The 16293-nt window shown below is 40.4% G+C and overlaps 1 protein-coding gene across 11 annotated transcripts in view; it reads right to left on the reverse strand.

Moving 5' to 3' along the window:
* The window catches only part of LOC134347046 (phosphatidylinositol 4-phosphate 5-kinase type-1 beta-like), a 174268-nt gene that overhangs the window by 60756 nt on the left and 97219 nt on the right, over positions 1 to 16293 (reverse strand). For all 11 annotated transcript variants that reach the window (XM_063049087.1, XM_063049083.1, XM_063049077.1 and 8 more), the window contains exons 2-5: positions 10250 to 10333; positions 9316 to 9405; positions 4631 to 4761; positions 976 to 1093 (exon numbers count right to left, since the gene is read on the reverse strand). In XM_063049087.1, the coding sequence (XP_062905157.1) occupies positions 976 to 1093; positions 4631 to 4761; positions 9316 to 9405 (339 nt within the window). In that variant the 5' untranslated portion in view covers positions 10250 to 10333. The remainder of the gene's footprint in view (positions 1 to 975; positions 1094 to 4630; positions 4762 to 9315; positions 9406 to 10249; positions 10334 to 16293) is intronic.

Raw genomic sequence — 16293 nt, forward strand, 5'->3', positions numbered from 1 at the left:
AGCCAGCTCTCAAAGTTAATGAAGTAGTTGAGGAGGAGTAGAAGATGTGAGGCTGGAAAAACTGAGCAGGGTTAATTGTGTGAGATTTGTGAAGATGCACAAATTGCAGGTTCCTCATCCTCACCAAGTTGATGCATGATTTCACATTACATGTACATAAAGCATTTACTCGTTTGCTTTCAGTTATAAAATATAAGCAGGGTCAGATGACATGTGATCAACCCCATGGGAGAAAGTTAAATAAGCACAGGTGTCAATCTTCACAAGCCTAGTACACAATTACTATCTATTTGAAAAGAGAAATTAAAAATAAAACAATGAAACACTTACTTGATTTAGCTCACACCTCTTTCAAAGCCTTATCCTTTTAATGAAAATGCTATTTTCTTCTGGCCTTTAAATTTTGAAATTTATGTGGTCCGATCTCAACTCATCTATTTCCTAATTAATTTATTCAGGTCAATTATGTCAATTCAATTAATATTCTTAACGGCATCCAGATTACCTTCAAATCATGCTTTTACCTCAAGAATGTTGTGATTTAATCCAGAAATATTTGCTTTCTAAAATTCTCTACCTTATTTTAATGCTCTATTCTTGAACCCTTATCCCATTCTAGCCTCCTCTACACTGGCTGCTGTGCCTTCAGCTACCAGAGGTCCTGAGCACTGGAATTCGCTTCCTAAACCTAGTTTTACCTCTCCTGTAAGATGCTTTTCAAAGTCTACCTCACATTAAATCTTTAGTTACCTATGCTGTAATCTCTTTACATGGTGCATTATTAATGCACACTGGGAGTGTTTTACTATTTTATGGAACTGTATAAAGGAAAATAGTTGGCATTATTTTGCATCTATGTAGCCCTTCATGGCAAAAAATGTCCTACACAGTGCCTTGGAGAGCAACAAATTTCCCTTTCCTTTCCATGAATCCTTCAAAAATATTGGATCAAAGATGACAACAAATGGAACTTACCAAATAATCATCAGGCTTTATATGGAAAAGTTCCCGGAAATAACGGAAAGCCAACGGGGCATACGTCTTGAACCTAAAGTCAGGATATCGATGTGCAGGTGTAAGATTACTTCCTTCACTGAAAAGGAATGAGAATAGATTTACTGATTTGACAAGTGTATTAAAAACACTATATATCAGGAATTTTTTTTAAACACAGAACATTCATTATATGAGATGTCAATATCGTTGGAGTGGTTGGAATTTATTGTTAATTGTCCATCAGGAGACAGTGATGGGTTATCTTCTTAAATGCAATGACAATTAAGGTGTCATATACTTCCCAACGACTGATGTTGTGGTTCTGGATGTTTACAATTTATATCAATGATTTGGATGAGGGGATTATGTGCAATTTGTTTTTAAAGTCTGTTCATAGTATAAGCTATGAAGAGGATGCAGAGAGGTTTCAAGAAGATGTAAACAGGCCAAGTGAACAGCCAATTAGATGGCAGATGAAATACCATGTAAAAAAGTGCAAAATTTTCTAGCATTTGGCAAAAATAATGAGAAAGTGAGTTTTTTTTAAAAAAAGACTGAAATGTGTCTTCATACAGAATCAGAGATTCAGAGTCATTACTTGGAAATGGGCCCACACACCCATGCTGACCAAAGTTCCCATATACACTGGACCAATTTCCCCTCTTCTGACCCACATTCCTCTACAGCAGGGGTTCTTAACAGGGGCATCCACAGACCCTGGGGGTTTGTGGATAGATTCCAAGGGGTCCCTGAAATCGGATGGGAAAAATTTACATCTTTATATTTACTAACCTCTACCTGAAATTTAGCATTTCCTTGAATTATGAATGTAGGCAATAAATCACAGTACTGTCAGCAGTACCTGTGACTTCGTCACCAATAGAAATCGCAGATTCTTTCACAGCATATTACAGACGTTACACACATCTCAGAGTATTACTTACGGCATGCTCATCACTACTTTGAAATTATGGTAGTTGTTAGACCCTCTGCTAGACTGAACATGATCGCTGTCTTCCTGTCTTTTCTATATTTAATATATTAGTCTGTGAAGGGGTCCATAGGCTTCACCGGACTGTCAAAGGGGTCCATATCATAAAAAAATTAAGAATCCCTGTTGTAAAGTTTTCCTCTCCACGTATGAGTCCAAGTACCTTTTACGTGTTGTTGGTGTACCTGTCTCAATTGCTTCCTCTGGCTGCTCATTGTAAATGCTGATCACTCTCTGGATGAAAATGTTACATCCCCAGTTTCATATGAAACCTCTCCATTCTCACATTAAATTTATGCCCTCTGCAGAACGAGTTCAATTCCCAAACTGTGCAATTTCTCCAGTAGAGAAAGCTTGTGTGCACTGATCCCATCTATACCCCTCACAATTTTATACACCTCTACAGGATCACCCCTCATTCTCCTAAGCTTCAGTGATAACAGTCCCAATACAGTTAACCTATTTCCATAACTCAGTCCCTTGATTTCTGGCAACATCTTTGCAATCTTCTATGCACTCTTTTCATCTTAATTATATCTTTCCTATAGTAAGGTGGCTAAAACAAAAAAAATTATTCCAAATGTAGCCCCAGCAACATCTTGTACAACTACAACATAACTTCCTAACTTCTATACTCAAATCCCTGATTGTTGAAGGCCAGCTTCACCACGCTGTCTACCTGTGACGCCATTTATAATTAGCATGTCTCCATGAAACTATCTGGAAAGCAAATTATGCAAGGGAATCTGTATACAAGAATAAAAACATTTTACTGTACTTATTTAGGCCTCTGCATTAGAATCTTCTGCTCCAGTTTGGTCTCTCTTCCAAGAGAACAACTGATTTACAACAGAGGCAGTACACGAGATTGTTTCTGAGATGATGAGTTTGTCCTGTCAAGAGAGGACAGAGAGTGGACTTGTGCTTTCCTAAGTTTAGATAGTATGTAGCCTCATTGAAACATACAATATCCTTACACGGGTTGTCAGTGTCAGGGTAGAGGAAGAGATAGAAAGTATAGAACAGTGGTTTCCAACCTTGGATCCATGCACCCATTGCGTAATGGTATTTGGTCCATGGCATGAGAGAGGCTGGGAAGCCCTGGTTTAGAACCATCACAGTGACAAAGTGAGGGCTCAGCCAATTCTTCATTCAGAGGCTAGTGAATCTTTGGAATTCTTTGTTCTTAATCCTTCACATTGCTGAGTATATGACAGAATTCTGTACATCAAGGGATAAAGCAACAGTACGGGAAAGGGGTGCTAACACAGAATGTCTGCTGGCCATTGTATTGTCACCTGTGGTGCTTCCAATGCACAGACTGTTTACCACATTGCCTATATTAAACAAACCTCACAAAGTATAGTATTTCATTGGTTGCGAATCTTTGAGGCATCCTGAAGACAAGTTCAATGGAAATACAACTTCCTTCCTACGATGGCTTTTTGGGGTCTTTCTTTTCAATCCAGATCTGGTGTATCAATCTGTTAGAAGCTGGTCTTGAAGAGGATTTTTTTTAAAAAAACGTCTCATTAAAACAACTCAGTCATCTAAAAGAACAGAAGCCCCTGGCAAACCTCAAATTTAAGCTGAATTACATTCTTGTCTGATTATTATTTATTTTTAGCCCTTCAAAAGCAGATGAATGTCACACCAGAGCTGGATTATTTATTAAAATATTGAAAGAATCTAACAATAACATAGAGTACATGAACAGCAGCATTATTCATTTATACAACAGTTATAATATAGCCAGGAACCAGCTACAAATATATACATAGATAATAATCACAAAAATCTATTGATCTCAAAATGGGAAAAGAAAAATCATTTGCAAATCAAAGTGCTAAATTATAATTCTACAAACATCATTTTTTTTTTATCTATCTACTGTCTTTAATGTGGAAATGCCTTAGATTAAGAGGCATAATCAGCCCAAAGTGAATGACAAAGCAAGGAAAGACATACACATGATGACTAACAGGTCATTTAAAGAGTTGGGGTTTGGGATTAAATTTAAGTATTAAACTCACAGATCCTTCTCTTCTCAAACAACAGGAATTCTGCAGATGCTGGAAACTCAAGCAACACACACCAAAGTTGCCGGCGAACGCAGCAGGCCAGGCAGCATCCACAGGAAGAGGCGCAGTCGACGCCCCAGGCCGAGACCCTTCGTCAGGACACGAAGGGTCTCGGCCTGGGGCGTCGACTGCGCCTCTTCCTGTGGATGCTGCCTGGCCTGCTGCGTTCGCCGGCAACTTTGGTGTGTGATCCTTCTCTTCTGATCTCTTTGCTAACAATGGATTTTAGCCAAGGTCCATGCAACTTGGCAAGATCTATTTCTTTGATCCTCAGGGTTTAATATGAAAACTGAAAAGAACAATTCAAGGTCACGGAAGACTTGCAATTACTTTAGGGACATGTTTGTTACATTATAAGCGTTATGTAAATGGATGTTATTGCTGTTCATTGTGACGTATGAATTTTCTACAGAGGCTAACTTGTAGTTTCATTACTTAACAACTTTCCAAAATTTCTTTTAAACCACCATAAAATAGTTAAGATGGCCTCACCAGAATGTCAGAGTTAAAGTGGAATTACTTTGAAAGTAGAACCAAGTCTTTAAAAAAGTTAAAATCCAACCTTGGTAGAAAGACACTTTCAACAACATAGAAATCTTGCATGAGCACATCTCGTTCTGGTTTGGAGGTAAGGTTTCCAACAGCATAACCTATCCCCAGTTGGATAGATGCTTGAAGCGCAGATGATGGAGTCTGGAGCAAAAGCAAAATATAAATATTGCATTGTTTCAGTTTTAGATTTCCGTGCTTAAGACTCTATTCATTGGAGTTCCATTCTAACCCTCTCCACATTTAAGACATCATCTTCAAAATCATTTCTTTTTCAACCTCAATCACCCACATTCATTGAAATGCGGTTCAGTTTTTTGGTTTAATAGTGCATCTGTTAAATGTCTTGAGCCATTTTAAAAGCTGTCACAAAGGAATTGGTAGTCTTTAACCAATTTCCCCGGGGATCAATAAAGTACGACTATGACTATACTATTTGTTGTAAACTACGGTGTGTAATACAAAGGTTTATAAAACAAAATTGTTTATAGTCAGAAGAATCTCAAAGTCTATTCAGCAACAATAAAACAAAACAGAATGTTCTGATCATACAGTTGTGATAAAAGGGGAGGACTCAGGCATAGCAACAATGCACTGATCATGACCAAATGCCACACTTGGATGCCCGAATCAAAATGCTCCTTCCAAACCTCAATCTTCATGAAAAAAAATCAGATATACAAAATAAACCTTAAAAGCTTAACAGGATATTTTTCCCCAAAATGATTAAACATCTTGTAAACAAGAAAATCAACTCTGCTATATCATATCTATACTCTATCAATTTCACTCACAGTGTTGCTTGCAAGCCTGAGGCTTATTGCCCACATTTACAGAACAGTCTGTCACATCTCACTATCAGGTGTGGGTAAGCATGCCCAACGAGGGTCACCAGCTTAAAAAACAGATGGTAAGCCGCAACAGCACATTAGTGCAAGGGGTTTTATTTAGTGCCAGGTGAAAAGAAAAGCAAAATCTGCCCAAAAGTTATGAAGAAAAGGAAGTATTTACAAATAGAAAAATGAAAACATGTATGTACGAAAATTTACAGATGTACAGAGGCTTTTTCTATGACACACTATCTTTAACTTTCCAGTATAACTATTCACCAACCTCAAATCCAGCCTCCACACCCCTCAGCAAAGTCAAACTGAGAGGGGGCAAAGGGTGTAAGTGCACCTGCTCCCCCTAACCCGCACATTATTTTAGGATGCCCCAAACTGTCCCTCATGTCTTTTGGGGCTGTTCCGCTGTCTACAAACCAATGTAACAATGTGAGTGAATATTAATGAAACTGTTTGGAATGCCGGAGTCTGGAATCCTTATTTTTATGAGCTATAAACCAGTAGAACACATTAACTGAAGGGATTGTTTTGATTAGCCGAGCTAGTGACTGTTTTACTATCGGGGTGTGTAAATGGTGAACTCCCAAGAACTGCAGAATGGGAGGGCAAAGTGTGTGAACTACTGGGGAAACTAGACCAGGGACAGAATGAAGAAAAGTGACTAACCAGGCAAAGGGGCAAGGTTAGCGGGAGAATTAGCACTGTCCACCTGTTCTGTCACAGTCTTTTAAGTTAAAATGTTGCAGCATTGAAATGGGTGTCCTGTTTGGCTGGGCTAGGAGGCCAGCCACATTGGTATTGGACTGGAACCACATACAGATCTGAATGAGCAAGGACAGCAGATCCCCTTCCCTAAAGCATACTGCTGAACTGGATGGGCTTTTGATAACAAATCTTCCTTGGTATGCAACGTGATGATAATTATGTGGCACGACGGCACAGCCTCTCGAGATGCTGCCTCGAGGTAACAGAACTTCTGGTTCAACCCTGACCTTAGGTGCAGTCTGCGTAGAGTTTGTATATTCTCTCCATAACCACATATTTTCCCTGGGTGCTCCGGTTCTTCCCCCCCACCCCTTCAACATACCCAAGGTGTGCAGATTGGTAGGTTAATCGGCCACTGTTTCTGCACTGTATGGGATGACCATTACTTGTAAAATAATGGTGTGGCCAGATTTATTGAAACAATTTAATTGTTCTATAAACTGGGTTGGGATTTAAACTTGATTTATGGTTTGCAAATTCAATCACATTTATTTCCAAGATGAACACCAATTTCAGTGTGGCAAAACATGATGATTCTAATGCCTCACTGCAACATGCGTGGGATCTTTTTGTTTCTTTGAGATGTAGGAAAGAATGGGATTCATTGCCTGATCACAGCTGCCTGAAGCACTAATGGTGAGTGAGCTCCTTGCACCCCGGCTGTTCATTTGATAAGAGCACTCCCAAGTGCTTTTAGATAGGGAGTTGCATGATTTAGACCAAGTACATTTCCAACTCCAGATGATATGCACTCGGTAGCAAATGGGCTTGGTCAGCTGTGCCAACCAAACTGTGGCAAGCTGCTTCAGTGTACTTTGTAGACCTCACAAAAACTGTGGTGGGCTGTTGGTGGAGTAGGCGAATATCTTGGACAATGTGGGTTGCAAACATGTGGGTAGTGTTGACTTCAAGAATTGCTGGAGTGATTCCTCCTGGCAAGTGAAAGGTATTCACATATATTACTGCTTTATGAGATGCTGGAAAGGCATTGCAAGTCCACAGGACATCAAACATCAGGTGGCAGCACAGTAGCCTAGCACTTAGCTTAAATGCTTTTCAGGGCCAAGTTGTCTGCACGTTTGCTCCGTCGATGTGCGAGTTGTCTGTACGTTCGCTCCGATGTGCGAGTTGTCTGTACGTTCTCTCCGTCAATGTGCGAGTTTCCTCTGGGTGCTCTTGCTTCCTCCCACATAACAAAGATGTACGGTTAGGGTTAGGTTCAGTTAATTTGTGGGCATGCTATGTTGGTGCTGGAAGCATGGAAGCAGCACGATCCTCACTGATTTGATTTGATTGCAAAGACGCATTTCACTGCACGTTTTGATGTACATGTGACAAATGAAGCTTATCTTCTAGTCGTCGTCTTCTGACCAGGTCTTTTAACCAAAATCCAATCCACTTATCAATAATCCCCAGGATGTTGATGCTGGAGGGAACTTGGCAATGGCTGATTGTTAGACTCTTCTTCTTGTTGGAGATGTTTATTAGACCGACATTAGTTTGATACAAACGTAAACTGTGTCATATCAATCGAGCCCAAATATTGTCAAGGATTCGTTTATACAGACATGAATGGCTCCATTGTATGAGTTTGAATAGGGCACAGTAACAACAAGCATCCCCATTTGTCACCTTATGAAGGAAGATCACAGATAAAGCTGATGACGATGGATGGACCTAGGACAATATCTTGAGAAATTCTTGCAGCAATGTCCTGGAGCCAATTTGACCTCCAAAACCACAATCATCCTGCTTCACGTGAGGTACAGCTTCAGCCAAAGGAGAATTTCCTCCTCAGCAGCCAGGGATTTTCACTTTCCTCCGACTCCTTGTTGTCACGTTCAGTGAAATGATGCCTTAATGTCAAGGGCTGCCATTCTAATCTTACATCAGGAATCCATCTCTTACATCCACATGTTAAACCAATGTTGTAATAAAGTTTAAATCAGAAGGTTCCTGGAAAAACTCAAAACTCAACCATCAGTGAACAGTCCATTGTTGAATAAGTACTCTTGAAACTGTTGTTAATACCAAATGAAGTCACTGATGATCAAGAACAGACGAGTGGACTTGTAAATGCATTTAATTTTTGTTTCCATACAGTTAATACCCGGATTGAATTTGTTTTTTTTTCTTTGCCACAGGTATTTTACACACTAGTGTTGTAGCTGCACTGAAATAGATAGACTAGAAGCTCAGCAAGTTATGAAATGTGATTCTTTATCACTGCAACTGGGATGTTGTCTGGTCTCATCAAATGATCTACTGGGCCAAGCAGCATCTATGGGAGCAAAGTAACTGTCCATGTTGCGGATTGAGAACCTGTCCTAATGCAGGGCTTAGACCCGATGCGTCGATAATTCCTTTCCTCCCACAGATGCTACCTGATCCGCTGAGTTTCTACAGTGGATTGTTTGTTGCTCCAGATTCCACATCTGCAGTCTATGGGGTCTCTGTTGGCAAGTCTCATTGCCTTTGTTGTATCCAGTGCTCTCAAACATTTCTTGATATCATATGGAGTGAATCAAACTATCTGAAAGTGTTCAGAAGACCAGATTGGATCATCTGTTTTCCACGTATCTGACTAAAGATAATTACTCTGAGGTTGTGGTTATCATTGGAAATTTCTCATTCTTTTGGTCTGTTAATAGTCCACCAGCAGGTCACAACAAGTTATGACAAGATGGTTGAGTTTTGATGTGAGCTATGATTGTGGGAGCACTTAGATCTGTAGACAGTTGGCTGCTTTGAAGTTTGCACGTGTTCCTATCTTTTAACCTCACTCAACTTGAATCTCATTTTAGGTACATTAGATGTCATTACTAACCTAGTGGTCTACCTTCCTGATTAAATACAGTTGCTCTGCTGTCTTGTTTATAAGAGTGAGGGATGTCCCATACGTTATAAATTACAGAGAAGTACACTCTGCTGCTGATGACCAGATCTGTTCAGAATCTATTGCATTAAGCACACAGCACAATGAAAGACGTCCTCAGCATTTACAATTAACATTATTTTCAACACCCCATTCCATGAATGTAGCGCAAATGGGCTTGTTAAGAAGCATGCCACACAACTGGTCATTTACCTTCTTGTAGATCTTCTCCCGCAAGTTACTTTCACCACTGTGCCCATTTTGTCTAACAGTAGTATTTCTGGTTTCTGCAGTGGAACTCATCTGGTAAACAAATTTAATAACTTATTTAGTTTTTCATTCAGATTTTTTTTTTAAAAAAGGTACATATATCAAGCAAACCAATGAAAAAGTAAACAGAAACAATGAGTAGTTAAGGGATCTGGGACACTGCCAGGCAAGCAGAATTCAGGCCATTATTCCTATAAGTTTGGTTTTCCATTAACACACACCAAGACCAAGTAAGATTCACTTTTCTTCATGTTTGGAGAATTAAAGGATATTTATAATACTATTCTCACTTTTTGCATATCATTGGAAGTTCCGCAAAATTTGAGGTGACTGGTTTCCTTATTGAGTATTGGTGAGGAAGATGATCCAGTAATATATGCCAGAAATATGTGTCTACACAATGGTTGGGGGGTTGATGAAGTACCATTACTGAAACTAGTCTTTTTACCTATCTTGTTGAATGTTTATGGATCATTTTTAAACTTAAAGGAAATAAAAATAGAAAACAGAAATATCAAGAGACACAAGATACTATAGATGCCAGAACAAAGAAACAATTGCTGGAGGAGCTCAGTGGGTTAGGCAGGAAGAGTGGCTCAAAGTGGGCAGCTGATGATTCAGATGTAGATGAAGCCCTTGAGCCAAAACACTAACCATCCATTCCCCTTTGCAAATACTGCCTGACCAACTGAGTTATTCCAGCAGTTTGTTTTAGCAAACAGAAATAGCATGTCTATTTGAACCACATTTGAACTTAGTCAATAAAAAGATTTGCAGTAATATGGTTTGGAAAGTGCAATCAAATATATTTAATGTATCATGAAGTTGTATTTTCTCAGATTCAGATACCACAACATTAACATGGTCCATCAGTTACCTTCCTTGACGATGAGGCTACAAGTCATCTGCAGCTTATCGTGGCATCAAGCTTCTTCATTGATACAACGCAGAGGATCAGCACCTGTTGATCAAGCAAAGACATGTGTAAGAACAGGCACATGATCTTCTGGAACTGGCTAATTCATGTAGCATCTTACTAATGAAGATTGCCCTGTAAGGAGATATTAAATACTTGGATAAAGGTAATGAAGACAGAACAAGAGATTATGGGTTAGGGAGGAGATTCCAGAGCTTAGGTCCCAGTAGGATAGCTGACAATGGTGAAGCAAATCAAATTTTAAAAAAAGACATCTTTCCTTCAGGATGATCTTGAACAGGGGTTCACCAACTTTTTTTATGCCATGGAATTCTACCATCAACCGAATGGTCTGTGGACTCCAGGTTGGGAACCCCTGATCCAGAGAATTTTACAAAGATTATTTTCCCCCTCTAAAAAGAACTGTAGTCAATGCAAGAAACACAATAGCAACCTTGCTGTAAATAGGAGCTAGCTATGCATAAAGTGACAGTGAAAGTGGGCTATGTGCAAGAAAGCAAAACTGGAGGCTTTGAGGTGTCTTGGATGGTTAAATAAGGAGAAGAGTTATAGAGACTGAAAAATTGATGGTGGACGGGGTTAGCTGGATCTCATGGATGGAATTAAAACTAAGGAGGAGATGCACGAAAACTGAGATATTGTCAAGTAAGGACTAATATGATTGATCATGCAGGCAATGTGTAAAGAAATGTGAGGTAGGATGTGAACAACTGGGTTTCAGTTGAACAAGTTGGTGTAAGGCAATGAAAGGATGCAGGCCAGGAGAACATTGGAATAGTTTACAATAGAAATTAAAAAAGGCATCAACTGTAATGTGGTATATTTGGATTTTCAAAAGGCTTTTGACAAGGTCCCACATAGGAGATTAGTGTGCAAACTTAAAGCACACGGTATTGGGGGTAAGGTATTGGTGTGGGTGGAGAATTGGTTAGCAGACAGGAAGCAAAGAGTGGGAATAAACGGGACCTTTTCAGAATGGCAGGCGGTGACTAGTGGGGTACCGCAAGGCTCAGTGCTGGGACCCCAGTTGTTTACAATATATATTAATGACTTGGATGAGGGAATTAAATGCAGCATCTCCAAGTTTGCGGATGACACGAAGCTGGGTGGCAGTGTTAGCAGTGAGGAGGATGCTAAGAGGATGCAGGGTGACTTGGATAGGTTGGGTGAGTGGGCAAACTCATGGCAGATGCAATTTAATGTGGATAAATGTGAAGTTATCCACTTTGGTGGCAAAAATAGGAAAACAGATTATTATCTGAATGGTGGCCGATTAGGAAAAGGGGAGGTGCAACGAGACCTGGGTGTCATTATACACCAGTCATTGAAAGTGGGCATGCAGGTACAGCAGGCGGTGAAAAAGGCGAACGGTATGCTGGCATTTATAGCGAGAGGATTCGAGTACAGGAGCAGGGAGGTACTACTGCAGTTGTACAAGGCCTTGGTGAGACCACACCTGGAGTATTGTGTGCAGTTTTGGTCCCCTAATCTGAGGAAAGACATCTTTGCCATAGAGGGAGTACAAAGAAGGTTCACCAGATTGATTCCTGGGATGGCAGGTCTTTCATATGAAGAAAGACTGGATGAACTGGGCTTGTACTCGTTGGAATTTAGAAGATTGAGGGGGGATCTGATTGAAACGTATAAGATCCTAAAGGGATTGGACAGGCTAGATGCAGGAAGATTGTTCCCGATGTTGGGGAGGTCTAGAACGAGGGGTCACAGTTTGAGGATAGAGGGGAAGCCTTTTAGGACCGAGGTTAGGAAAAACTTCTTCACACAGAGAGTGGTGAATCTGTGGAATTCTCTGCCACAGCAAACTGTTGAGGCCAGTTCATTAGCTATGTTTAAAAGGAAGTTAGATATGGCCCTTGTGGCTACAGGGGTCAGGGGGTATGGAGGGAAGGCTGGGTTCTGAGTTGGATGATCAGCCATGATCATAATAAATGGCGGTGCAGGCTCGAAGGGCCGAATGGCCTACTCCTGCACCTATTTTCTATGTTTCTATGTAATGAAGAAAACCATACACAGGTTCCATGCAGAGCACATTTTCAGGTTTAAACAATCCCTGATAACTTAGTCCTCCTACTTGACATTCTTCTTCTGTGAAAATGTAAGAGTTTCTGAAGAATCTGGGTCACATTGGAAACTGCCATTTATCCTCAGAACTTGCAACACTTGAAATGACCTTGAAAGCCAGCAAAATGGCAGCAGCTGCTATGAGTATGGCTTCGCAGCACACCGCCTCTCTAAAGGAGTTCCAGTATTTCCACAGTAGAATTCAAGGACGCAGTTGTAAATAACATTCCAAAGATGGCAAGTAGTACTAATTACCGGTTATTGACTCAATAATGCTGGTTTTGATATTATCCTTCGCATTACATTTTAAACAATGGAGGATTTCTTTGTAAGGAGGAAATTCATTTATTATTGGTATAATCAAATGTGGTAAGGGAAAGCAAATACCATTTACAGGGACTTTGATGTTTAATCTATTGCAATTGTCACACAAGCAGTATATAATGTATGTGGATTTCAAAGGAATAAAAGAATTCCATATGTTTGCACCACATATTTCTTCTCAAGCCCTTCACCCCTACAGGGGCATAGGTTGCCACCAGCAGCTCATCAGAAATCTAAGAGCCAGGCCAGGCCTTCAAGTTTTCCCGGGTGTCACCCATCTTCTTGGTGTATCCTCCTCCTCCCAGGGATGAGGTCTTCGGAGCTTCTATAGGCATTCCTGTAGCATTGAGTTTTTATGTGATGGGGTTTCTAGCTCCATGCCCAAAGCTCCTTTTACAGCCAGGCTTGGGACCATCCATGGCAGGGTTACGTACTTCTATAAGGTGTCAAAACATAACTTTGCCCATTAGGGGAACAGGCAAAGAAGTGGCAAATGGAATACTATTTTGGAAAGTGTATGGTCATGCACTTTGGTGGAAGAAATAAATGGGTAAACTAGTATTTAGATGAAGAGAGAATTCAAAATGCAGAGATGGCAAAGGGACTTGGGAGTCCTTGTGCAGGATACCGTAAAGGTTAACCTCCAGCTTGAGTCGGTGGTGAAGGAGGCGAATACAAAGTTGGCATTCATTTCTAGAGGTATAGAATACAAGAGCAGGGATGTGATGATGAGGCTCTATAAGGCACTCGTGAGACCTCACATGGAGTATTGTGTGCAGTTTTGGGCTCTTTATTTTAGAAAGGATATACTGACATTGGAGAGGGTTCAGAGAAGATTCATGAGAATGAATCCAAGAATGGAAGGGTCACCATATGAGGAACATCAGGCAGCTCTTGGGCTGTATTCCTTGGAGTCCTGGAGAATGAGGGGGGATCTCATAGAAACATTCCAAATGTTAAAAGGCCTGAACAGATTAAATATGGCAAAGTCATTTTCCACGGTAGGGGAGTCTAGGACAAGAGGGCACGACTTCAGGATTGAAGGACGTCCGTTTAGAACTGAGATGCCGAGACATTACTTTAGTCAGAGGGTGGTAAATCTGTGGAATTTGTTGCCACAAGCAGCTGTGGAGGCGAAGTCATTGGGTGTATTTAAAGTAGAGATAGATAGGTTCTTGATTAGCCAGGGCATCAAAGGGTATGGGGTGAAAGCAGGGGAGTGGGGACGACTGGAAAAATTGGATCAGCCCATGACTGAATGGCGGAGCAGACTCGATGGACCAAATGGCCTACTGCTGCTCCTATATCTTATAGCCTTATAACTGATGTGGAGATTTGTATTTTGGATCTTAAAATGTATTTTTTTATATATCTTAGTGGTTAACTTTGCCTATACACTGACAGATGAAAATCTTCCTGTTGACACAAATTATATTGATGATCATTCACATTTAATTGGTTGAAGATACTTTTTTTTCTCCAATTTCAAAGCCAAGAAAGAATAAACCCAGTGTGTTATAATGATCAGGACTGCATCATTCAGAAGAGCAGAAACAGATTCAACAACAGGGGAGTTAAACTAAATGAAGGGAAGTGTATTCCAGTGGAACAATGGGGCAAGAGCAAAGTAGGAGTGAACGGAGAGCTCTGACAAAGAACTCACACAGGCATGGCGGGTGGAAAGTGTGCTCCTGTATTGCCCTGCAATATCATGAAACAAAGAGGGGTTGCATTGTTCTGCAAGCCATCAAAGATGCAGGGCTTGTGTCTGCACTTCAAACAGTGCCCAGTATTTGGTCAGTGGTCTAAACAATAGATGCACATCTTTCAAACTGAACATTCACAGGGTAACAGTGTACAGCACACATTAAGGTACAAGGCAGATGGAGGAAAACCTCCTCCAAAGGTTTATGTTATGAGAGGGAGCCAGAATCTGTAATATCATGAGATAAAACCTGCAAAATTGATAACACGAGGAAATCTGCAGATGCTGGAATTTCAAGCAACACACATCAAAGTTGCTGGTGAACGCAGCAGGCCAGGCAGCATCTCTAGGAAGAGATACAGTCAATGTTTTGGGCCAAGACCCTTCGTCAGGACTAACTGAAGGAAGAGCTAGTAAGAGATTTGAAAGTGGGAGGGGGAGGGGGACCAGCACAATTCCCTTGATTTGATGCAAATGATGCATTAATGTTCCTATGACAAATAAAGCTATTGAATGAGAATTGAATGAGACCTTTAAGAGGCTCTTAGATAGGCAAGTGAACATGTTAAAGAATGGAAGGGTATGAAGCTTGTGCAGCAGAAGGAATCAGTTTCATTTGGGTTTAATTATTAGTTTAATTAGTTCAGCACAACATGGTGAGTTGAAGTGCCTGTTCCTGTGCTATACATTTCCATGTTCAATGCAGCCTTTCCAGTACTGGTGGATGTCCTTTAGCTGTTCAAGCACCAGGAGAACCTTCTGAAAAACCCCTTGGCTCTCTAGATCCCTCGCTGCTCACTGAAACCCAACTCTTTTCCCGCATTTTTGTTTATTGCAACACATGTAAAAGTTTGTTTTTCCTCCTGAAACAGCTGTTCAAGGGATTCATGGGAATGTGGATTATTTTACTTTTAGGGCAAAGGACTGTAAGGCGGTGGGAAACTTCTCTCCACACCAGAGCTATCAAAATAAAAATACAGGTAGGAGACCTGAAGGAGATCTGATTAAGATCTTTTTTTTAAAACTCAGTGGGTGGATGAAGCAGGTAAACTCATAACATTTAAGAAGCATTTAGATAAGCTTTCAATGTGCCAATGCAAAGAAGTCTGTGGGCCAAGCACTGCTGAGTTAAGTACTTGATGGCAAACATGGATCTTTGGCTGAATGGCCTGTTTCTCACTAGATATCGAGCTCACCAACTCCTGGTTAATTGTCCAGGAGTGAAGGGCGATGACATGACACAGGATTAGTGAATGGTACTAGAAGTCCAAATTGAAAAGGAATGAAAGCCTGTATGAAAATAAATTCTTCATTATAAAGGGTGAAGGCATCAAAATACTATAAAGTTAAAAAGGAACTGGCCTGAGGGATGAAAATGCTCAAATCTTGAATTGTTTATAAACAAGCTAAATTATAGAAGCCCTTTGGGAAATCAAGCCCCCCAAATAACTACACCCTGTAACAGATTTCTATAGCACATTCTCTCCTACAGTTCATTACAGTCAATGTACTTTAAGTGGTATCAAGGTTGAAATGTAGGAAGCGTCGCAGGCATCCAATAATGATCGATCTGTTCTGGTGATGACGGCTGAGGGAAAATATTGGAGGGGAACTCAGGAAGAACTAGTTCATCTTTGCAAAACTGGCCACAAGATCTCTCGCAGCCACCCAAAAGAGTAGATGGGATACTGCTTTAACATTTCAACTAAAAGGCAGCACCCACTTGGATTCTAGTTCAAAGTTCCAGAATGTGAGTTCCACAACCTTATGACTCAGAACTGAAAGTGCTATCAACTTATCCAATCTGACACCTATATATGTACAGAATAAGTGTAGCATTATAGATCTAATCCTATGCTTCAGAAATTTCACACAA

This window comes from Mobula hypostoma, chromosome 5 (genome assembly GCF_963921235.1).
Source record: "Mobula hypostoma chromosome 5, sMobHyp1.1, whole genome shotgun sequence".
NCBI lineage: Eukaryota > Metazoa > Chordata > Chondrichthyes > Myliobatiformes > Myliobatidae > Mobula > Mobula hypostoma.